The 25,625-nt window shown below is 39.1% G+C and overlaps 1 protein-coding gene across 1 annotated transcript; it reads left to right on the forward strand.

The window, feature by feature from the left end:
• Nucleotides 1-698: 698 nt before the first annotated feature.
• RBP3 (retinol binding protein 3) lies at nucleotides 699-23,979 on the forward strand. The gene is made up of 4 exons (XM_012539601.2): nucleotides 699-3,857; nucleotides 10,366-10,556; nucleotides 15,355-15,497; nucleotides 22,333-23,979. Exons 1-4 carry the CDS (start codon nucleotides 810-812, stop codon nucleotides 22,659-22,661), a joined length of 3,711 nt encoding a protein of 1,236 aa, XP_012395055.2. The 5' UTR covers nucleotides 699-809; the 3' UTR covers nucleotides 22,662-23,979.
• The last annotated feature ends 1,646 nt before the right edge of the window (nucleotides 23,980-25,625 follow it).

Raw genomic sequence — 25,625 nt, forward strand, 5'->3', positions numbered from 1 at the left:
CATTGGTTGAAAACAGTGGGGAGACATCACCATATGTCACTAGGGGTCATTAAAAGCAAATCCTAATGAGCTAAGAATTATGAAGATTAAAGTGCCTTCAGTTTTTGCAGCACTGGGCTGAGAGTGAATGCAGCCGTCCTGCAGTGCTCCTCAGCCTGTCGTGAGTGGTAGCTTTTTGTGATGGCTTTCTCATCAATGTCTGTTGTCTAGAGACTGCAAATAGCCAAATGCTAAAGCATTGGAAAATTGCCCTTCCAGGCAATGGGCTGCAAAAATACAAATCATTACTAGCAATTATCCAGGCAATCAGGGCAGCACGAATTTGGCTCCAGTTTATGCTCATGAGATGAGTGTGTGATTGCTATGAAGTTGCCAGAGGGTAAGTGAGTTCCCAGCAAATAGCTTTACAGTTGAATTCCTTGGTGTTAAACAACACTGGGACCAATTATTACGTCAGTAAGATCCAAAGGGGAGAGAAGTAGTGCATATTCAGGAGCTGCACAAAGATGGGGGGTACAATGACACTGTCCCAGTAAACCACATTCTTTACCCACATTCATTAATGGAGTTGTAAACAACAGGACTGGCTACCATTATCACCCTTTGGCTGATGCACTTCAATTTAATGAGATTAAAGGTTTAATGGAGATAAAAAGCCCTCCCTTTATTCCCTGCTCCCATATTTAGCATAAGGCTTTCTGTCTATAGTCATTGACAAAGAGGGACACACACAGCACAGAAGAGATTGCTTTGTGGACTAAAAGAGAAGAGAGATTCTTTCCAAAGTGTGTTTCTTCTTCTGACTCCCAATGACTAGCCAGTGTCTCCTGCTGTTCTCAGCCCTACTATTTAGTCTGGCCCATGGAGAAGAAATCTTCCAACCTACTCTGGTTCTGGATATGGCCAAGATCTTATTGGATAACTACTGCTTCCCAGAAAACTTAATGGGGATGCAAGAAGCAATTGAGCAAGCAATTAAGAGTGGAGAGATCTTGGATATCTCTGATCCCCAAATGCTGGCCAACGTCCTGACGGCAGGTGTGCAGGGTTCTCTCAATGACCCACGGCTAGTGATCTCTTATGAGCCCAGCACCTCCGAGGCTCCTCAGCACGACCCCAAATTCGCCAACGCCACTCAGGAAGAGCTACTTGCCTTATTCCAGAAAATAATCAAATACCAGGTACTGGAGGATAACGTTGGTTACCTAAGAGTGGACTACATCCCTGGCCGAGACATGATAGAGGAAGTTGGGGAGTTCCTGGTGAATGACATCTGGAAGAAGGTCATGGAGACCTCCTCTCTCGTGTTGGATCTCCAGCACAGCAGAGGAGGTGAAGTTTCAGGAATCCCCTTTGTCATTTCTTACCTCCACCAGGGGGATATCCTGCTCCACGTAGACACGATTTACGACCGGCCATCAAACACCACTACTGAGATCTGGACCCTGCCCCAGGTGCTGGGGGAGAGGTACAGTGGGGAGAAGGACATCGTGGTTCTCACCAGCCATCATACTGTAGGGGTAGCTGAGGATATCGCCTACATCCTCAAGAAGATGCGTCGGGCCATTGTGGTGGGAGAGCAGACCCAGGGAGGGTCCCTCGATCTCCGGAAGCTGCGCATTGGACAGTCAGACTTTTTCATCACCGTCCCTGTGGCACGTTCTCTGAGCCCCCTGGGTGGGGGTAGCCAGACTTGGGAGGGCAGCGGGGTGGTTCCCTGTGTGGGGATTCCAGCAGAACAGGCTCTGGAGAAAGCGCTGGCCATTCTCACCCTCCGCAGGGCAAGACCAGGAGCCATTCAGAGGCTCATGGAAATCTTGCAGAAATACTACACCCTGGTGGATAGGGTACCGGCCCTGCTCCATCACCTAACCGCCATCGACTATTCCTCCGTGCTCACGGAGGAGGATTTGGCCGCCAAACTCAACGCGATGCTCCAGGCGGTGTCCGAGGATCCCCGGCTCCTGGTGCGGGTTCTGAGGCCCGAGGAAGCCACAGTCGAGGCTGAACCCGGAGAGGAATCTGCCACTCCCGCCTCCGTGTCCCTGCCTGAAAGTGACGCCGAACGGCAGGCGCTGATAGACTCGGTTTTCCAGGTGTCGGTTCTCCCGGGCAACGTGGGCTACCTGCGCTTTGATGAGTTTGCCGATAACTCGGTCCTCGGCACACTGGCTCCCTATGTGCTGCGACAGGTCTGGGAGCCCCTTCAGGACACCGACCACCTCATCATGGATCTTCGCTATAACCCCGGGGGGCCTTCCTCGGCGGTGCCCTTGCTCCTGTCCTATTTCCAGGACCCAGCCGCGGGCCCCGTTCGCCTCTTTGCCACCTACGACCGCCAGACCAACCAGACGCAGGAGTACCGGAGCCGGGCAGAGCTGCTTGGCAAGCCCTACGGAGCCGAGCGGGGAGTCTACCTGCTCACGAGCTACCACACGGCCACGGCGGCGGAGGAGTTTGCTTTCCTCATGCAGTCCCTGGGCCGGGCCACCCTGGTCGGGGAAATCACGGCCGGCAGCCTGATGCACACCCGCACCTTCCCTCTGCTGCAGCCCCCCAATGGGAGCCTGGTTCTCACCGTGCCCACTCTCACTTTCATCGACAACCACGGCGAGTGCTGGCTCGGAGGAGGAGTTGTGCCCGACGCCATTGTCTTGGCCGAAGAAGCTCTGGACAAAGCCAAGGAGGTCCTAGAATTTCACCAGAGGCTGGGCGCCTTGGTAGAAGGCACTGGACACCTCGTGGAGGCCCATTACGCTCTCCCCGAAGTAGTCGGGCAGGCCAGTGCCTTCTTAAGAGCCACACTAGCCCACGGGACCTACCGCACAGCTGTAGACTTCGAATCATTAGCATCCCAACTTACCAGCGACTTGCAGGAGGTGTCCGGGGACCATCGGCTACACGTGTTCCACAGTCCCGGGGAACCAGTCCCGGAAGAATCGTCCCCACCTCACAAAGGGGTCCCTTCCCCTGAGGAGCTGACTTACCTCATCGAGGCTCTCTTCAAGACAGACGTCCTGCCGGGGCAGTTGGGCTACCTCCGTTTTGACATGATGGCGGAGGTAGAGACGGTGCGAGCCATTGGCCCCCAGCTAGTAGAGCTGGTGTGGGAGAAGCTGGTGAATACAGAAGCATTGGTGGTGGACCTGAGGTACAACCCTGGGAGCTACTCCACCACCGTGCCCCTCCTCTGCTCCTACTTCTTCGAAGCTGAGCCCCGAAAGCACCTGTACACCGTCTTTGATCGGGCAACCTCCCAGTTCACAGAGGTTTGGACTCTGCCTCAGGTGACTGGAGAGCGTTATGGTTCCCAGAAGGACTTGTACATCCTGATCAGCCATACCAGTGGCTCTGCGGCTGAAGCCTTTGCTCACATCATGAAGGACCTGCAGAGGGCCACAGTCATTGGTGAGCCCACGGCAGGAGGGGCCCTTTCGGTGGGCATTTACCAGGTGGGTGACAGCCCCCTTTATGTTTCCATGCCCACTCAGGTAGCCCTCAGCCCAGTCACTGGGAAAGCCTGGGATATGGCCGGGGTTGAGCCTGATGTCAGCGTGTTGGCAAATGAGGCCCTCATCACTGCCCAGGGCATTGTTGCCCTTCGTGCCAAGGTGCCCACCATTCTACAGACAGCTGGCAAGCTTGTTGCTGATAATTATGCTTCCCCAGAGGTGGGATCCAGAGTGGCAGCAAAGCTGGCAAGTCTCCAGATCCAGTATGGGAAAGTTACCTCAGAAGGGGAACTGGCTGACATGTTGGGGGCAGATCTGCAGACTCTTTCTGGAGATAGACACCTGAAGACAGCCCATATCCCAGAGGACGCCAAGGACCGCATCCCTGGGATCGTTCCCATGCAGGTGAGACTCCACAATAGCCCCAGTACTGCCTAAGAAGCCCTCTCTTAAGGGTATTTAGAGTTTAAGTAGAAAATCACCTAATCACAAGACTCATTGAGAAAGGACCAGGACTAATGGATAATTAAAAGGAAATAAACAAGTCCAAATGAGGGAACAGCATAGAGCCACTTGAAAATAAAATAAACTGCCTCATGAAGTAATAAGTCCCTCTCACTGAAGGTGTTCAAGCACCTGGTTGGTGGGGATAGTATTGAGAGGGGTAGGTTGTTAAGGAAATTCATGCTTCAGATAATTTGGGAAGATGGTCTTGGAAGTCTTCCTACTACACAATTTTATGAAGATAAGAAACACTCTCTTACACAGAAAAGTGAATCAGCACAAAGGCTCATCTTACAGATTGTCAGAGGAATGCATATTGACAAACTTACCAGACAAGGCTGAACTACAACCAGAAGACAAATAGGGTCTGCTTGGAATATAAACCTTTAAAGGGGAACATCATGAGAGGTCCATTGGTATTGTCAGAGGGGCTCACCAGAGTGGGCAGGAGAAGTAAAGGAACCCAGTTAATAAAACTCAGTGTTGATAGCTCTGGAAGAATGTTCAGTAGAAGAAGAAAGAGAAATAGTTGAATTAGTTTCAATAAAGTTAGCTGAAATTAGTTGGGAGAAATATTAATGAACTTTATCTTACTGAGTTCCTCTCTTACAATTAATGAGAATGAATTGTTCAGTCATTTTTTTTTCAGTTTATTCAGCTCTTTTTGAACTCATTTGGAGTTTTTTTTAGGCAAAGATACTGGAGCAATTTGTTGTTTCCTTCTCCAGCTCATTTTACAGATGAGGAAACTGAGGCAAACAGGGTTAATTGACTTGCCCAAGTCACACAGTTAGTAAGTTATCTGAGGCCAAATTTGATCTCAGGAAGATGAGTTTTTCTAACTTCAGGCTTGACATTCTATCCACTCTGACATTTATCTGCCCCAGGAGAATGAATAAAATGAACAGTTAGAGGAAGTTATAATTATAAAAGAGTAAATCCAATCCAAAAAATACATACTAAATGCCACTATGTCAAGTCAAACCAACAACAATTATTGCATGTCAAACACTATGCTAAGTCCTAGGTACACAAAGGAGGCAAAAATAATTTTTACCTCAAAGACATCACCTTCTAATTAGGAAAAATATATAAAAATATATTTATTGGGAAAAAATATATGTTATTGGGAGTAGGGATTCCAGGTCTGTGATTTCACTTTTTGTATGAAACTTCCAGCATGAAAATATCCTCTATATATTTAAATAAGGACTTTATTTGTAATTTATAATCTCAGAGAGCCATATAGGTCTACTTGCACCCTGCCACATCTTTCTTGACCTGATATAAAATGAGATGGAAGGTAACTGAGTTATTAGTAAAGACAAACTGGGGAGAGTCCATAAGACAAACCTCTGCAAAAGGAAGGATTTGAAATAAATCTTGGAGGAAGACAAGGAAACTAATAGATAAAAGGTGAGAAGGAGGAGGATTTTAGTTATGGAAGACAGGTGGTGACAAAGGCAGGGATGGCAGATGGAGGATCATTGGGGAAGAACAGCCAGTCGGCCCATGTGGAAAAGTAAAGCAGATAGCCAGCTCAAAGACATGAAGTTGGAAAACTTAGTGTCTTGTTCAAGAAAAAAGTCAACTGATATTTTCTGTATCGTAGAATATGTTGTTGAGTTGTTTGAGTCATTTCTGACTCTTCATGACCTCAAATGGGATTTTCTTGGCAAAGATATTGGAGTGGTTGGCTATTTTACAGATGAGGAATGGAGGCAAACAGAGTTAAATTACTCGCCCAGAGTTGCACAGCTAGTTAGAGGGGAATAAAGTATAGTGCACAAGGCTCTGGCAATACAAAGACAAAAACTAAGTCCCTGCTCTCAAGGGACTTACATTCTACATGGAGCATGGTAGAATACAATATAAAAACAGTTAATTAAAGGCTTGCAAAGCAATGGACATATCATATATCATTTGATATAGAAAATAACCTGAGGATATTATTATACTAGAAAGGTCTGAAGAACCTAGTGATCCTATTGTATCAAATTTCTAAGACATTACTATTTCATTTTGAAAATGAGGAAACTGAGACCCAAGGGAGATAGGTTACTTGCCTTTGCTAGTAAATGCTAGAGATAGAATTCAAACTTGGCTCTCTCTTCACTTCTACACCAGTGAGCTTTCCACCACCCTGAACCTTCTCTCACAACTCCACTGAACCTATAAAATGGATGAACCCAAATACCTTTTCAGTGGAAGAAGAGGGAAGAGTTTGAAGTTGTCTTTTTTTTTAACAAAAAGAAGTGTCTAAATCTGTGTTTCCCATTCTTGCAACTTTAAAAAAAAATGCTAAGGATTCAAAGACAAAAATTCATCAATCAGAAATTTGCTTCCTAGAGCTCATAGACTTTAGGTCATCCTTAGAGGTCACAAAAAACAGAAGAGACTGTCCAGAATAGGGCAGGTCTGGCCACACTCAAGCCTTTTTAAGCACTTGTTGAGAAAATATTGATGCTCTGTTTAAAACCAACCTCAATAAAAACACTTTGGTGTATATACACACACACCCGCATGCATGCATGCTTGCATACAGTTGTTAAATTCCACAGGGCTTTAAAAGATGAGGAATTATCCTCTCTCAGTGACCTTTATTGCTCACCCATACCACGAGTCTTAAAAAATGTCGAGCATCTTTTGAAATCACTTCTGTGTAGCCAGGAGGGGGCTTTTTCACATGAATTCAGGATTTCTGAACCACACATAAATAGAGTCAGACTGAAGCCATGGAGATAATGGGTATATTCCTGGAACCCAGGCCTCATTAATCAATCCACACACTTGAAAGATCAAGTGGAATTCCTGTCACTGGCCACTGGATTGGAAATGACAAACTCAATAGCCTCTGATGGTCATGTGCAATGGCCAAACAAAGTAAAGAAAAGGGAGAGGGCGGGAGGGAGGAAAGAGGGGAGGAAGGGCTCTCATGCCATTTGTGCAAGCCATCAAGTCTATGGCCTAAACCCCCAAATAAAGGAACTCAGTTATGTTCCAACATGCTCCCTGCCACTAAGGGATGAGGATGCAGCAGCTGAGGTAAGAAGGGCAATGAAAAGCAAATTCAAGGCAACAAATATTTGTTAATTTGCTATTGTTACTAATTATTAACAATAATTTTGTTAATGCTAGTTAAATGCTTATTACATTTGAGCTCGACGCCAGATACTGAGAGAAGTTCAAACGTTATTCCCAGAATTATTTCTGTCCACATAAATATCTTGCAATTTTTTAAAATTGTATTTGTTTGGGGAAAATATTATTTATTGGGGTGAGGAGGAACCCAAGCCTGTGGTTTCATGTTTGTATAGAAGTCCCGATAGGAAAACACCCTCCTCATATGCAAATTTGTCTGCAATTTATAGCCTCAGAAAGTCATTTGGAGGTACTAAAGGTTTAAGTCTATGGTCACATAGCTAATATGTATAAGAGACAACACCTAGATCTGAAGCTTCCTCTGAACCAGTCCCAAATGGTTTGCTGAAGATTCTCTCAAGGAAGGGTTAACTTCAGAACTCCAAATGACAAGACTTAGTAACTGATTGGCTGAAAGAAATGATGGAGAGAGAAAAGTGAAAGAAAACCCAAATTATAGATGTATAGGAGACATTGTGATTGGTGGTAGCAGTGGTGGGAAGAATAAATTCAAGTTTGGGGGAAAGATAATAAGTTGCACTTAGGACTGATTGAATTTGAGATGCCAATCGAATAACCAGACAAAAATGTCCTATATTCAATTGGAGGTGCTGGCAGAAGTGGAGATAAAGATGTTGGAGTGAAGAGTAACAATTGCAGCGATTGGAATAAATGAGTCTGTCAAGTTAAAGATCCTTGAGAGAGAGAGAGAGAAGAAGGGTTGAAGATAGAATCTTGAGTCCCACACAGTACCTTAAAAGGTTAGCTGGAGAATTAGGAGAAGAAGCAGGGGAATGGACCTGGAGTTCAGAAGGGAGCTCTCAGAAGTGGAAAGGATTTCACTGTCATTTGGTAGTTTCCCAAAAGTCTTCTTAGAGTCAGAACACACTAGAGGTGAGTGAGAGGAGCCTTAGAGATCCTTTAACCCAACCTTCCCCTTTGTCAGATGTGGAAATGGAGCCCCTAAAGAAATAAATGACTGCACCCAGTGTTCACAGAGATGGAACCAGAACCCAGGTGTTCTGAGGTCAAGGTCACTTATATTCCTACTATATTATATTGTTCAGTCCAAGGTGGTCCATGAAAGAAAAGTAATAAAGGTTGGAACACTCTACACTTAGATAGTTCTTAAAGTGCTAGCCTGGTAGAGTGTTAAGGAAAAGATCCCAGTTGTAGGGTGTCCAGACTAATAATCTGGGTCTACAAATTCCCCACTCACTTAAAAGGATATCATTATTAAGCAATGGGGACAGGAATAGGGATGGAAATGGATGGGGATGGGAGAGACGGTGGGCATAGGATTAGAGGTGGGAATAGGGTTGGAAATGGGGATAGGGTTGGGAATAAGGGTAGAGGTATGGAGAGGATAAGGGTAAGATTGGGAATAAGGTTGGAGATGGGGAGAGAGATACCAGAGGAATAAGAATAGGGGTAAGATAGAGGATGGGAATAAGGGTATAGGTAGAGACAAGGATAGGAATTAGCAAGAAAGGTAGGGAAAGGAATTGAACCTGTGTTTTCAATGATATAGAGAACTCCCATAAGAGGAAACTCAGTTTCCCTATGTAGATTGACAGCTTCTCTGCCATACAATCAATATGTGTCAGAGCTGGATCTTCCTGGTCTTGTTCTCTTTTCATGATATCATGCTGCTTTTCATTATCATAATTGGCATTATTAATAATAACAATAATACCTTTCTTTTGCTTAAAAGTTTTATGGTACTTTTATTGATATAAATTATTATTGATATAAATTATTAATTATTAATAAATTATTATTGATATAAATATAAAGCATTTCATTTGCTGTTCATTACAATTTGAGACAAGGAAGAAATGATACCCATTTCACAGATGAGGAAATTATAAATGGCAAAGTGAGAACCGGAAGCCAGATCTACAATTAGGCTTGTGATCCCCTAAACCATAGATGAAGAAAATGAAACATTGCACAGTCCAGTGAGCCCCTTCAATTCATGCTGAAAATGAGCTGCAAGGCCAGGGTTATTACTAATTTATCTGTGTTTGATTCCCTGGATCTAATGAACTCATTAAGTCATGGATGGCAGAAGCAAATAAATATAATTTTATCAATGTTATTTGAGAACTGGTTGGAGGATGAAGAGGGAGAGCTAAAAATAAGGTAAGAGATTTGGTAACATGGAAAGAGATGAACAGAGCTTAACAGTAATCTTTTTGTTTGTTTGTTTATTCTACAAATAAATGCCATCCTCATCCTTACCACTGATAGGAAATTAGTTAACTCTTTAGAAGGGGACATAAATAGCTGATAGGATCTGAGGCTGTAACATTGACAATAGAATAAAGTGTGTTATTCTTAGCTTAAAAGAACTTACTGAAAAAACTTTGCTTTTCTTGTTTGGGGAGCACAGGAGTCTGTGTATGGTATCCAATTTGGGTACTCTTTATATTTCTCATCTAGATATTGAAACATGTACAATAAACATGTTTCAGACTCTTTTTTTCAGAGTTAATAAAATTATTTGAATATGCTCAAATGAAGTATATCCCAGAAACAAAGGGATAGAGAACTCCCAAGTGAAAAAACTCAGCTGTATTGGATGCAGGTCAGCATTTTCTCAGCATATTAGAACCTTAGAAAGTTATCTTATAGCATTGAGAGATTAAGAGATTTGACCAGGATCATACATCCTGTATGAATTAGAGATGATTTTTAATTCAAATCTTTGAGACCAAGGTCTCTGCTTTCTATACTAGTGAATTCTGCCACAGTGAATATGAACCTCCTATTCTGAGCTCTTGACTTGTTAGCGACACTCAAGGTTTCCCATCATATCAAGGTGATCTTTGGACCTTGATTGGGAAATATTATTTTCCTTAATTAGAAATTCATAAAATTTACCCAACTCCTTCTAGATTGTAAGCTCCTTGGGGACCTAGACTACATCTTAATTACCTTTCCATTACCATCCCTCCTATCCCTTAGAGTAGAACTCTGATATTTTCTGAGGGAACATGGGGGTAGGAGATGAGCCTATGATTTCAGTCATGCAAGGAACTCCCAGTGTGGAAATTCCCTTCACAGATATAGAGAGTTGTCTGGGACACTGAAAAGGTAAGTTGTGACCCAGGGTCACACCGCCTGTGACAGAGAAATGACTTCCTAACTCCTAGACTGGTCTCTTCACTATGTCATCTCTGATCACCTACTAAAGATAAATGTTGACAAATGTATTTGTTGAATTAATGAATTCTATGACTTTCCCTATCTTTTTTTAATTCAGCTTCCCTCTCCTGAAGCCTTTGAAGACCTGATCAAGTTTTCCTTCCATACCAATGTATTTGAGGGCAACATTGGCTACCTGAGGTTTGACATGTTTGGAGACTGTGAGCTGCTCATCCAAGTCTCAGATCTGTTGGTGGAACACGTCTGGAAGAAGGTCATGCACACGGATGGAATGATTATTGACATGAGGTAAGCATGGGAGGAGGCCCTGACTGGAAAGTCAGACTACAGGATGCCAGCAGAACTGAATAAAACCAGAGATGGAACTAGTGAGGGAGGCAACTAAGTGGCAGGTGGACAGGAGCACTGGGCCTGGAGTCAGGAAGACCTGACACTAATTGTGTGACTCTAGGTGAGTCCCTTAATTTTTGCCTCAATCTACTGGAAAAGGAAATAGCAAACCACATTAGTATTTTAGCCAAGGAAACTCAATGGACAGTATAACTGGTTATGGTTCAAAATTTTGGCTTAGTGTTAGCTTAGTGTTATTGTCTAGAACCAAGAGAAGGGAAAGTAGGATTTGAATTTGAGGTGGTGGGACAGCAAATTTTAAATAATCCCCTTTTCTTCCTCCTTCCATCCCATAAAGAAATGATAATCCAATTTTACTCTATCCTCTCCCTAATTCCAGTTTTCCTCTTTCTTTCTTATTGTTGTTTTCTTACCTTGAATTTGTTGTGTGCATTTTATAAAGTAATTATGCATTTAGGTCTTCAACTGAAATAGGCCTCAGAGAACATCTAGTCAAAATTTTTAATTTCACAGATAGAGACATCACAGTCCACGGTGGTTATGATTATTTCTCCAGAATTACACAGGCAGTAAGCACCATAGCCTGCATTTGAATCCAGATCCTCCAACGCCAGATTGTACACTTTCTATTTTAACACCCTCCATCCTCAGCTTTTCTTTCTGCAAAGACCAGCTTCTCTCCCACCTTCCCTGAACAAACATCCATGTCTCTTCCCCAGTGAAGGCAGAAATCCCCATGCTACTTGCCTGCCTCACTGTATTAGAGAGATGATCATCAAATATTCTCTGATGAAATCAAGAGTACGGGACCCCAGATCTTTTGGGATGGACTGCAGGGCCCCTCTGAGATCCTCTCTAACTCTGAAATTCTATCCCCTAAAGCCATTATAGTAACTAATTCTTCTTCCAACTCAACTCAATTTATCTTAATTACTTCTTGTATCATTTTCACATCATGAATAGTAAAGCTGATTTGAGGGTGCTTTCCTATGTTACCTATTGCCTTAGGCAATGTTTGCCCAGATGTTGCTAATTATGGTTCCAAAAGAGACCCAAATATTTCACCATCTCTGTTCAATAGCACCAAAAGTGTTTTTAGAATGAATATAGATATAGATGTATAGATATATACATATATATTTCTTTCCCTAAGGGAATCTAATATGTGAAAAATCAGTCTTCACAAGAATGTAAATTCAGGATTGATTGTTTATTTTACAGATTTTTCTCTTGCTTTAACCTCTTAATTCTCTTAAGGGAGAAAGATCCTTTATATCTATAAGATATGCTTTATTTGACCACTAGGTAGTGCCAAAGTGCATAGAGGCATCCATCTGTAGTCAATTTATCTTAGTCTCCTCATCTGTAAAATAGGGATAATAACACTTCCCTCACAGGACTTTTGTGAGGATCAAATGAGGAACAAAATAAACTATTTATTACACTGTGTTATATATATTAGGTCTCTCGTCCTTGATTTGAGGAAAAATAATCCAAACATAGGTTTTCAGGAACAAGAGGTAGTATGGCTTTGAGAATACAGAGATTCCAAGGAATCATCAAAAGCTAAATTCAAAACTCATCTATGACATATATGGCTCTTTAATCCTGAGCAGATCACTTCACCTCTCAGTGTTCTAGACCAGTGGGAAAAAAGGACCATTAAATCATATGTAAAGGTAGCATATTTACTTAGAAAACTACATATTAACATTATCAATGTTTTACTTGTTTTACTATTCATTTTATTAAATATTTTCCAATAACATTTTAATCTGGTCGGGGCTCAAATTGGGGAGTATTGAGGCAAGCATAGACCTATTCTATCTAGATAGTATTCTAGAACCATATATAAATTGCAGAAAGGACACCAACTTGCTTCAATAAAGGAAATTTCCTCAGCTGGGAGATCCTTATATTAATGAAATGATAGGTCCAATCCTGTACCCAGTGCCTCTTCAGGAACATAGAAGAATTCTGAAGGTAGAGAAGAGTCCTTAAGGTTCATATAGTCCAACTCATCTACAAAATAGGAAAAAAGACTCAAAAATTGGAGTGACATTCAAAGTCCCACAGCTAGTTAGTGACAGAATCAAAGCTAAACCCAGGTCTCAAATCTATTGCATAAAGTACATTCTAGTTATGGATACCTATGGGAGAATATTTCTCTTTCTGTACAGAGATAGGTATGAAAACACAGAGAATGACATCTCCTTCTGGAGCTCTGAGTTTTTTTCTGAACAAGCTATACCATTCCTTCACCCATGCTCTCCACTACTTTTAGGAGAGCAAAGAGACATGTGAGTCATAAGGTGAGGAAAATTATTTCTCTTCTGTAGGAACAAGCTGGCCTTTTAAATAGCAGATGGGAGGGAGATGGAGGAAGCCTAGAGTCCCTTTCCACTCTACCTACCAAAAAGAGGGTATAACCTTGGGATTTGGATCCACCACCACCCTTCGTAATCACTAGGTGGCACTAGACTCCACAAAAATACAAAACAGGCTTTTTCTTCGTTGGGAGTCCATAGAAACAGAATAAAACTTTTTTATTATTCTATAACTGAAGATGCTGCTACCACTCTGACCAATATATGATAGAGGAAGATAGGGAAGGAAATGGGAGGGAGGAAGATAAGGAGTAACTGAAAAAGTTTCCACTAGGTCACTATCCTATTCTCTTCCCTTTGATTTACAGTTGATTTTTTCTGGGGTCCTTTGATTACTGTTAAAAAGTAATCTGTTTGAAATTTACTGGTGCCCAAATGGTCAGAAGGATAATCCTTTTCTCTAAACTATGATGTATACAATTTATAAAGGGATGAATAAACCAAGGCCCAGAGAAACTACATTTCTTTTTTAAAATATATATAATCCATTTTTTTCTTTTTTTATTAACACTTTTTATTTTTAAAACATATGAATGGATAATTTTTCAATATTGACCCTTGTAAAGCCTTTCCCTCCATCCCCTTCCTTAGATGGCAAGTAACCCAATATATGTAAAACATGGTAAAATAAGTGTTAAATCCTCTTTCTCTCTCTCTCTCTCTCTCTCTCTCTCTCTTTATACACACACACACACACACACACACACACACACAATTACCATGCTACACAAGAAAAATCAAATCAAAAAGGGAAAAAATGAGAAAGAAAACAAAATGCAAGAAAACAACAACAAAAAAAGGGAAAATGCTATGTTGTGAACCACACTCAATTCCCACAGTCCTCTCTCTGGGATGCAAATGGCTCTCTCCATCACAAATTTATTGGAACTGCCCTGAATCACCTTATTGTTAAAAAGAGCTACATCCAACAGAATTGATCATCATATAATTTTCTTGATGCTGTGTATAATGATCTCCCGGTTCTTTTAATTTCACTTAGCATCAAAGTCTCTCCAGGCCTCTCTGAAATCATCCTGCTGATCATTTCTTATAGAACAATAATATTCCATAACATTCATCTACTTATTCATAACTTATTCAGCCATTCCCCAGATGATGGGCATCCACTCAGTTTCCAGTTTCTTGCCACTACAAAAAATGCTGCCACAAACATTTTTGCCCTTTCGGGTCCCTTTCCCACTTTTAAGATCCCTTTGGGATATAAGCCCAGTAGAAACACTGCTGAATCAAAGAGTATGCACATTCTGAAAGCCCTTTGGGCATAGTTCCAAATTGCTATTCAGAATAGTTGGATCAAGATATAATATTATATATATATATATATATGATAATAATAAATATAAATTATATATATATATATAAGTAATAAATTCAAGGACTCTAACTTGGAATGAATTGTTCCTTCCACTGAAGCCCAACCATTCATTCATTTATAAATTCAAACATCATAATTTAGAGGTGAGGGATTATCCCTATGGCCATTTGGGCATCAGCAAATTTCCAACAGAGATTATTGTTAATAATAATTAAAGGACCTCAGAAAAAGCCAAGAATTCAGGGCTGTTAGAAGGAGGGATGTGCTAGACTCAGCACTACTTGGGAAAGGCAATTATTATATTCTCAGGGTATATACTCCAAAATCTGTAATCACAAATCAGAGGCTGGCTTATTGCACACCTTGATTGATTAGCTCAATCAAGTGTTAATAATGCAGGCCAAACTTAAATAATATGGAACAAAGAAGTTGCACAGTGAATAGAGGATCAGCTCTGGAGTCAGAGGCATCTATATTCAAATCCAGTCCCAAACTCTTACTAGTTATGTGACCCTAGGCAAGTCATTTAACCCTTATTGCCAAAAAAAAAAAAAAAAAAAAAAAAGAATTAAATGGATGTAGAAGCTACCTCAAAGGCCATTTATTCTAACCACCTCAGTTTACAAATGAGGAAACTGAGACCCAGGAAAAAGTTCAAAACAATCTCAAAAGAGCAACTATACCTGCTATCCATTGCTAAATTAAACATCTTAGAATTTCTAAATTAGAAAGATTTTTAGATATTATCTATTCCAACCTTTCTCCTTTTCCTCCTTTTCAATTTCCTTGAGAAAACTAAGACAATGTGACATGTGACACAGTAGATCACTGAATTTCTTCCTAATTTTGGGATTTTATGATTTCTTGAAAAAATCATGACCTATAAAGCAATCTGGAGGAAAATTTATCTATGCCTACAAATAGGATGCATGATAGGAAAATGGAATGATTTCTATGATCAAGTAGCTTTAGTTTGATTTTAGAATTCCTAATTCTAGTTAATATCCAACAGGTTCAACATAGGAGGCCCCACCTCCTCCATCTCCGCTATGTGTTCCTACTTCTTTGATGAAGGTCAAGGAGTTCTTCTAGACCGGATCTACAACAGACCAAATGATTCCATCAGTGAAATCTGGACACAGCCTCAGGTCATAGGTGAGAGGGATATCTGGAGGATAAACTTTTAGCTGATTTTAGCTATAATGTTTTCGTTACAACATGTTTTCTTTTTCAATTGTCTTCAGCATGAATTAGGAATCTATAACCTTTTTATGTCTTTGTAGTCTGGTGAAACCTAGAGACCCCTTTTCAGAATGATTTTTAAAGATATGAAATATAAAATCCATAAGATGATAAAGGAAACAAAAAACATTGAAAAACAATTAATTTTAAAAGCTTGGAAATCCAAGTTCATAGATTCCAGATTAAGACCAGTCATTTTAGAGCAAATACATAACTGGATTAATTGATGTTGGACTAGGTGGTCTTAAAAGGATTTCTCGGAGGATGAAAAGAATTGATCTAAAGAGATAAGACACACAAAGAACTTGTCAAACAAGTTAGATTTCCAAAAATTATGGAAACGAAAGCAGATAATGGAGAATATAAAAAAAACAGGAAAAATTAGAGTAATCGTAGGGGACAATAAAAGCTAGGGATAATAAAATGACTTCTGGGGGTGGTTATTTTGGGTTTGTTTATTTTTTTAATTGAGGAAAATAAGAGGACCAAAAAGAAAACCAGATTTGAAACTTGGGTGAATAGTGATATAATAATGAAAAACAGCTAAAGCTGGGGTCGCCCAATTCATATTTCTTTTTTAATTCCTCTATTAAGGAGAATGTTCTTGAATTCACAGGAATAGAGAAAAAAATGACAGAGTTAATGAATACTCAGCTAAGTAGGGTTATAGCATGAGACTACCAAGTTAACCTTTGATGAATTCCACATCCTAGAAGAGCTGGCAGATATATGATTGCTGAGTCACTATCAGTGACTTCTGAGAAATTATGAGAAATATAAGAGATATACAAATGGCGTCCCAAATTCTAACAACAGAAAGAAAATGAAGTCAGCAGTCTATAATCCAGTGAACTTAATGGGCTTCAATTGCGAGCTGAGTTCCAGTATATATTACTAATGACATGGCTAGTAAATCTCTAAGGAAAAAATCAATAAGCAAAGAGCCAGCATGGTTTCAACAAAAATAGGTCATACTGACTAATCTCATTTCTCTCTTTTTTTGACAAGGTTACTAGAAGACAGTGCTAGATTCAGTTTGCCTAGATTTTACTGAAACATTTGATAAAGTTTCTCTCCTTTTATTCTTGTGGAAATTATTCAAAAACATTACCTAAATAATAATATAATTAAGTAGATTTAGAACTGGTTGTATGATCACTGATCCCCTAATCTAGGAGATGCTTTGAAAGATCCTTTAGTCAAAAGGAAATCTGTAGTAAAATACCTTAGTGATGAGACCCAAGCACTGTGCTATTTAACATTTTGTTCAAACGATAAGCTTAGCATATTTTTCAGATATTGCAAAAGTGGAAGGAATAGCTAATTAAATGGTTGACTCAGTCAAAAAAAATCTTGACAAGTTAAAACACATTGGATCAAAGCAAATGAAATGAAATTTCATAGGGATGAATGTTAAGTTGTACCTGAGTTCTATTAAAGCAATTTAAAATGGCAAGATTGAGGAGACAAATGATGGTTTTAGGGTACTTTAAGTTCAATGTAAGTCAACAACCAAAAACCTTCATGCAATTTTAGGTTGCATTAAGAGAATCACAGTGAATGGTTTTGTAAAAAAAAATAGAAATATTGGAGGACTGCAGAAAAACAGGCATTCTAATACTGGGATGTCATGAATTAATTCAAATATTCTAGAAATCAATATGGAATTGTATTTTTAAATGTCTAAAACAGTGGTTCTCAAACTTTGCTTCTTAATATCTTTATACTATTAAAAAATTATTGAGGCTTTGTCCAGAGTTTTTATTTATGTGGATTATATTTATAAACATTTTCCATATTAGAAATAAAAAATAACTTGGAATTTATAGACCTTTTGAAAGGGTTTCAGAGACCCCCAGAATTCTCCGGAGCATACTTTGAGAACTATTGGTCTAAAATGTCCATATTCTTGATTTGGATATCTCACACCTAGGCATATATCTTCAAGGATGTCCAAGACCGAAATAAAGCTCCTGTATGAAGCTTATAATCAACTGCAGGCAGCAAGGAAAGTTCAGGACAATAAAAACATTATTAGCTGAACTTTTATGACCACAAAGCACTAAAAAATAATGAACAGATGAAGCTATATGTATTAAATGCTTAATATAATGTGGGCACAATGCTAAGCATTGAGGGGACAAATGCAATAGTTAAGTGCATTCTTGCCCTCAAAGACACTACATTGTAAGATAAAAGAGGAGGAGGAAAAAAGGGGAGGAGAGAGACAGAGACAGATGGACAGACAGAGAGAAAGGAAAAGAGAAAGAAAGAGAGTTGGGGGAAGAGGGAGAGACAGGAAGAGAGAGAAAAGGAGGAGGAAGAGAAAGAAGAGGAGAAGGAGGAGAACGAAGAGGAAGAGAAGGAGAAGAAGAAGAAGAAGAAGAAGAAGAAGAAGAAGAAGAAGAAGAAGAAGAAGAAGAAGAAGAAGAAGAAGAAGAAGAATTAGAAGAAGAAGAAGAAAAGAAGAAGAAGAAGAAGAAAGAGGAAGAGGAGGTGGGGGACAAGGAGGAAGATATAATAGAATTAATATTAATATATAATAGGAGAAGAAATACATAAAATTATTTATTTGTTTGTTTATCTATTGATTTATTTATGGGAATAGGGAACAGGGAGAAGAGTTTGGGTTTGCTAAGTTAGGATAATAAGCTGATATATAAAGAAGAGAATTAGTACATCCTTTTCAAAAATAAAAGTCCTATTAATTTAATTTCTGTGCCCAAGGGGAGAAAATTGGGATAGTAAAATAGATAGTGACAAGATAGATGAAAATTTCTTAGGTAAATGAATGGATAGCCATGAGAAGCATGGTTTAGACTGAGATTGACTAGAACAATTGAACTAGATGGTTTGTACTTTGTTTAGTTACCTGTCAAGATGATATATCTCCAGGATAGGAAATCCAAAGCTAAGTAAGTGCTCATCAATTGGGGAATAGGTAAAGAACTTGTGGCATAGGTATGCGATGAAATATTACTATGTTGAAAAAAAATGATGACTATGAAAAGAAGACTTAAATGAACTAATAAAGAACAAAATAAACACAATCAGGAAAAGATTAGATGCAATAATTGCAACATTGTAAACAGGAAAGAAACCAGAGAAATAAAACAGAATGTTGCATAATTCTAATTACCAAATTTGTCCTTGGAGAAGAATTGAGAAAATACAGGTCCCTACTTTTCTTAACTATCAAATACTGTTGATGCCTGGGTCTTATAAACCATTTTTTCTCTTTTTAAATATTTTTTACAAGGGACTTCATTGGGTGGAAGGTAAGGTAAGAAATTCAGAAAAAAAGATTTAAAAATAAAAGAAAGCAAAATTCCATGACTGCTTTTCAGGGACGTAATAGAATTAACATTTAGACAAAATGTTTGAACAAAATAACCTCCTAGGTCCCTTCCAATCTTGATATTCTGTGATTTGAAGAGGCTAACAAACCATATAAGGAAATCCAAGTAGTAAGAAACCACAAGGCTAGAAAGAAAGCCTTTGAACCCTCGGTTCAGTATTTTATCTATGAGGACATGTGTTAGTATGTTAGAACGTGCAGAAAATGTGCTTATGATTCTACAGTTCAGTGGAGAGGAGCCATGATTTAGATACGCTTAATAGAGATAACTAAAAAATCCTATTGCTGTTAGATCTTATTTTTCCTTTGTCCTTCTGTTTGAACACAGATGTGCCTGAGATTTGGGAATTTATAACACTGATAGCCTTATAATGATGTTGCACTATGGGCAAATCTCAGGAAATCAGCATGAGGGAAAATACCCCCTTTTTCTCCTAACCCAGGCAAATCCAACAATCCAAAAAGTTAAAGCTACTTCGAATTATACATATATATATATATATATATATATATATATATATATATATATATATATATAAAAGTTCTGTCTCCAAAGTGAGAAGATCTAAGTTCAAATCCTAGATGGGGCACTTCCCACCCATGTGACTTCAAGCAATTTTCTTAAACTTTCCAGGTCTCAGATTCTCCATCTGTAAATGAGGGGTTGGACAAGATGACCTCTAACCTCGCTTCCAAGACTATCTCTTGAGTCCTGGCAGGTTTTGGGGGAGATATAAGAGCTGGCCCAGAATCAGAGAGCTTGAGAGTTGAGTGAGAACTCAGAGATCTCCCAGTCCAAAGGACTAGGAATCTCCTCTATGAAATAATGAAAAAAGGGGATGTTTTCAGGGAGGAGAAGCTATCACTTCTGTATTGACCCCTTCCACTCTTAGACAAATGTCTTCATTAACAATAAGTGCCATTGTGAGGAAGATCTTCCTGATATCAGACCTAAAATTATCTCTTTTTGTCTTCTACTTATTGCTCCTCATTCTGCCCTACTTCTGGAGATCCAACAGACTGGGTATAATCCCTTCAACCAAACAATCTTTAACATACTTCAAGCCATTCTTTAGTTACTCACCTCATCTTAGATTGTCTTCTCTAAATTAAGCATTTCTAGTTCTCAAGACCAGTCCTCATGTGAATGGGTACAAGACTCATCACTATCCTGATTGCTCTCCTCTGGGACCTCTCTATTTTATCCACACTCCTCTTAAACTGGGGCACTTAGATCTGAACACAATACTCTGTAGGATGACATCAGAGTTCAACGGAACTTCAGGTTTACTTGTTTTTCAATTCTGTCCAACTCTTGATAATCTCATTTAGGGTTTTCTTGACAAAGATACTGGAGTGGTTTTCTGTTTCTCTCTCCAGTTCATTTTACAGATAAACAGGATTGATTGATTTGTCGAAGATCATATAGTCAGTTAATATTTGAGATCATATTTGAACTCTGTTCTCCCTGACTTCAGACCCAACTACACCATTTAACCTTTTCCATATTCTCAAAAATAATTCTTCCCTTAATCAGCCCAAGATTTCATGGGTTTTTTTGTTTGTTTTTTATTTTTGGATAGCTCATCATATAACTGGTTCAAATTCAGCTAGCAGTCTACTGAAACTCCCAGATCTTTTTCAGAACATCTATTAATTATATCTATTAATTACACTTCCCTTATTTCAAATTGGTGAAATGGATTTTTTGGTACCCAAGTATAGATCTACATTTGTCCCTATTAAATTTTACCTTATTAAATTTATCCCCAGTACTTTGGCCTATCAATATTCTTTGAAACCCGATGCAACTATATAGTAGATTGGCTATACCTCCCAGCATTGTATAGAAATAATAAAAAATGACATTTACATAATCAAATGTTATTTAATTTGATCCTCGCAACAACCCTGAAAGGTAGGTGCCATTATTATCCCCATTTTACAGTTGAGGAAACTAAGATAGAGGTTAAAATATAACTTGCCCAAATTCCTTATGAAGCTGGATTTGTAGCTGGGTCTTCCTGACTCCAGATCTTGCACTCTATCTACTGATCTACCCACCTACCTGCCTCTTGTTTCATCTGCAAATTTGATAAGTATAGCATCTATACCTTTTTTCAAAACACCAACTCACAGCTTTTTAGGGTCATACAATTCTCTGTTCTGAGGAAATCAAAATTCACCCTGCAGGAGACTTCCATTACTTCATTACTGAATAACAACAAATATGGAGAATTCAATTAGATAGATGTTGAACTAAGTTCTCCCACTAATCTTAAAAGGGTATATAAGTGGAAGAGATACCACACCCTGTAAGAGTTCCATTAAAATGGAGAACTGTACATAATGTTTACATCAGTTATTTTATTTGATCTCTACAACAAGAATATTACATAAGAAAATCAAAGGGGGAAGGAGAATAAAGGAATTAGTGTGAGAGAACCTGGGTTCAAATCCTGGTTCTGCCATTTACAATATACTAATTATATTATATCGTATTATATCATATATATTATATTATATTATGTTATATTAATTACAATATCCTGAGTGAATCCTTTCATCTTCTCTGCCTTTGGTTGTCTCCACTGTACAATATCGGCATTGGACCAGATGGCTTCAAAGACCCCTCCCAGTCCTAAATCTAATGATTTAGCAATGGTATAATAGAATTACCAAACTAGGCTCAGGAGGCTGACTGACAGTTCCGGCTCCATGAGCATAGTATATAGACTTGGGCAAGTTTCTTTATTTCTCTGAGCCATAGTTTTCTCAGCTATAAAATGGAAATAGTAATAGCCCACCTCAAAGAGTTGTTATGAAGTCTGAATGAAAGAGTGAATATAAAGGGCTTTGTGATCATAAAAGACAACAAGATTTTAGACCCTGTTAGTATGAGTTTCCAGATGAGGAACCCAAATGTAAGCAGTTGTAGACTTCACAATGATGGATCGAGAACTGCCCAGATTCAAATCCTTCTTTGGACACTTCCTAGCAGGGTGATTCAAATGGCCAAGTCATTTAATTTCTTTGTGTCTCAGTTTACTCATCTACAAAATGAGCTCAAGGGCTTCTACAATTCTTACTAGCTCTAAATCTATGTTTTAGTGAGTTAGTGATATGAATTAGTCATAAAGTCAGGATTAGAACTCTGATCTCTCCTGCTCCTTCTATCATCATAAAATATCTCAGCAACAGATTCAAAAATGAAAGCCCCCTGAGACCTCTATCCTTCCCAGGTGGATGTTCACTTGTGAGACTTTTAAGCAATCAAGAAGCATTTATTAAGCACCTCTTATGTAATATTTGCTGCCAGCAATACAAAGATGAAATGAAACTATCTCAGCCTTCCCAAACCTTACTTTCTGTCTACTGTATCTCTTGCAGGTGAACGATATGGTTCCAAAAAGACTGTGGTCATCCTCACCAGCAGCATGACGGCGGGTGCCGCGGAGGAGTTTGTGTACATCATGCAGCGGCTCGGGAGGGCTTTGGTCATTGGGGAGGTAACCAGTGGTGGTTGCCAACCCCCTCAGACCTACCACGTGGATGACACCGACCTCTACATCACCATCCCTACCACCCGATCAGTTGTCTCTGGGGACAAATCCTCCTGGGAGGGAGTAGGAGTGGTCCCTCACATGGAGGTTCCAGCTGACCAAGCCCTTAGCAAAGCCAAGGAAATGTTCACCCACCAATTGCAGAAGACAAAATAGATCTTCTGGCCTGTTGGGAAGCAATGTAAAAGTTCCCGTAGGTTAAGATCATCCAAACATTTATCAATGTACAGAAGGGATGTAGCTAGGTATTCTAAGAGATGAACCCCTCTTTTTCAGTCTATGATTCTAATTATACTTAAAAGAACTTTTCAAAATTCAGTTTAATCCCTCTGTCCCTAGAGTATCTGTGATAATGATTTTCCTCAACTTCTCTTTTCCAGTTTTCTTTGCTAATTTTTTTAAGGTTATGTAGTTTGATAACAAGACTAATAGAGTTGGAGCCAGAGGACCTGGGTTCACATCTAGGATTTATTTTTTCTGTATGGTTCTGGATAAGTCATTTAATCTTTATAGGTCCCAGTTACCTCAGGTGTAAATTGAGGACAGAACCAGATGACCCCAAAAGTTCCCCTAGATTTAAATCTAACCTAAAAATAAATAAATAAAGCCCTTTCCTTCAAAAAGTTTTTATTTGACAGTCTTTAGAATCTCATTTTCCTGGTTGCTCTTCTTGAGATATTCCAATTTTATCACCTCCCCTAAAATCTGGCACCAAAAGCTAGAAACAGGATTACAAGTTGAGCCTTTAGTTTAAGGCATTTACAGAAGTGCCTCATGGCACATACAGACTACTGCATCTGAAAATATGTGATTAGTCTGACCTGGTCTGCTCTTGATAATTGCATGCTGGCTTTTAGAGATCATTATTTCTCTTTCCAAATGTCACTAACTATTCCCTTAATGCTGTGTTGTGGCATTTTGTCTAAAATGGAGGTCAACTTTACCAATATACAAGTTGGCAACTCCACCTTCTCCTACGAACTGCCAAGAATATTGTTACCAAGAGTTTCCTCTCCCTCTTGGTCTGATTTTCCTTTCAAAATATTGGGCCACTGGATCCTGCCAATCCTTTCTCTGAACCCCACACTATTTGCTCATGAGGAGTGTGCATAAAATATTGTCTAGCTACTATTCTGAGCAACAGGGAAAAGGGGACAAGGAGATCAATATGACTAAAACCAAGACTATGAATGTGCATCCTTGCTCTGTATTTGACAACTATGTTCTTATAACCCAAGTAAATGGAGTTTTTAATAGCCCTTGCTCACACCTAGTAAATCATTTGTGATATGCCAATACCTGGGCTTAGATTAGTTTCTGTACCTCCTACCAGAGCCTCTAAGGTCTCTCCCAGCCCAAAATTTATGATACCATAATTTCCCAGAAACCCATGGCTACTTCCACAGCACAAAGAAAGCAACATGGTCATTCTTTTTATTATTATTATTATAGCTTTTTATTTACAAGACATATGCATGAGTAGTTTTTCAACATTGACCCTTGGAAAATCTTCTGTTCCAACTTTTCCCCTCCTTCCCCCCACTCCCTCCCCTAGATGGAAAGTAGTCATGATCATTCTTTATTGAAGGATGGAAAATGATATAATGATGACACAGCATTTCTAAAAGTTATTTGGCTTCCAAGCATTTGGGAACTATATTGGCAGAAATCACAACTAGATGAGAGACTCAGCAGGGGATGGAATATCATAAGAATAAAAGGTATTAAGGGATATTTGGAAACAAAATAGAGGAAATCAAATTTCATTAAATGTAGGTTGTTTAAACCTACATTCTTTATATTTTGATTTCAGTGCACCAAATAGATGCTTGATAAATGTTTGTTGATTGATTGACTTTTAATGTCAAAAAGTAGTCACTTTACAATTATAACTACATTATTGTTATTATACAATTACTATTGATGCGATGTTATTTCATATTTAGCATTCTAGATAAGGGAAAATATCACCACCATCAATATGCTTTCCTACAATCCCTAGTTGCATTGTATAGGACAGAGTTTTTCCCAAGATTACTTCAAATATGCAATACTACAATGTATTTCAATTTTATTCCAATTCCAATTCATCCCTAAATCCTGTTTCATGTCTATTGATTACCTCCCTCTCCCCCTATGGCAAGGTATATAGAATAAATCAAGTTTGCATGTGCAACCCTATAATATAATCAATTATTCTTTCATTCACTATTTTTTTAAATACCTATTAACAATCAATTATAAACAAGTCACTAGGTTTTATGCTGTAGCAGCTGGGAGACACAGTGAATAAAGAACTGGACCTGTAACCAGAAAAACTCATTTTCATGAATTCAAATCTGGCTTCAGACACTTAATAGTTGTGTAACTCTGGGCAAGTCATTTAACTCTTATTGCCTCCATTTCCTCATCTACAAAATGACCTGGCAAAGGAAATGACAACCACTCCAATAACTGCCAAGAAAATGCCAAATGAGGTCAAAAAGAGTTGGACACAACTAAGAAACTCAACAACAAGAACAACATAGATTTTATGCTAGAAATAACTAATATGAATAAGACCAAATTGAATTCAAGACCCCGATTTCAAGGAGCTTACAAGCTAGTAACAGCAATGAGATATATACTGAAATTTCTATAATACAAAAATTAACACGTGTAAGATAGATTCAAACAAAGTGTTGAGAGATTGGATAAGGAAGGGGGAATTTTCAATTAGGAATGAAATTTTACCTGAGATGGTCCTTGAATAAAAAAGGGGGCATTTCAATTGTCTAAACACTGGAGTAGGGGGAAATCCATTGCAGAAATAAAGGGGATTGTAGAAGCCCAAATAGGGAAATGGAAGGGGGCAGGACAAGATCAGGAGAAGAAAGATTATCCAATTTTGCTAGATGTCAAACCAACTTAACAACCATTTATTGGGTTTCTGTTGTGTGCCAAGCTCTATCCTAAGTGTTGAGAATATAATAAAAGGAGAGGGGGAAGCAAGGAATTCATAAAAGGGAAAAATATGACCCCAAGCTGAAAAGACAGATTGTGCTCAGATTGTGGCAGGAATTAAATGTCAGCCTAAAACACTTGCAATTTCTTCAGATAGATAATGGGGAGCTATTGAAG

Source organism: Sarcophilus harrisii, chromosome 2 (assembly GCF_902635505.1).
Source record: "Sarcophilus harrisii chromosome 2, mSarHar1.11, whole genome shotgun sequence".
NCBI classification, from domain to species: domain Eukaryota; kingdom Metazoa; phylum Chordata; class Mammalia; order Dasyuromorphia; family Dasyuridae; genus Sarcophilus; species Sarcophilus harrisii.

Bases quoted from the DNA above. Each gene is read 5' to 3' on its own strand.
- RBP3 (XM_012539601.2), top strand. From the start codon at position 810: ATGACTAGCCAGTGTCTCCTGCTGTTCTCAGCCCTACTATTTAGTCTG. The intron at 10,557-15,354 runs GTAAGCATGGGA...AATATCCAACAG, and splicing joins GGAATGATTATTGACATGAG to GTTCAACATAGGAGGCCCCA. The intron at 15,498-22,332 runs GTGAGAGGGATA...TATCTCTTGCAG, and splicing joins GACACAGCCTCAGGTCATAG to GTGAACGATATGGTTCCAAA.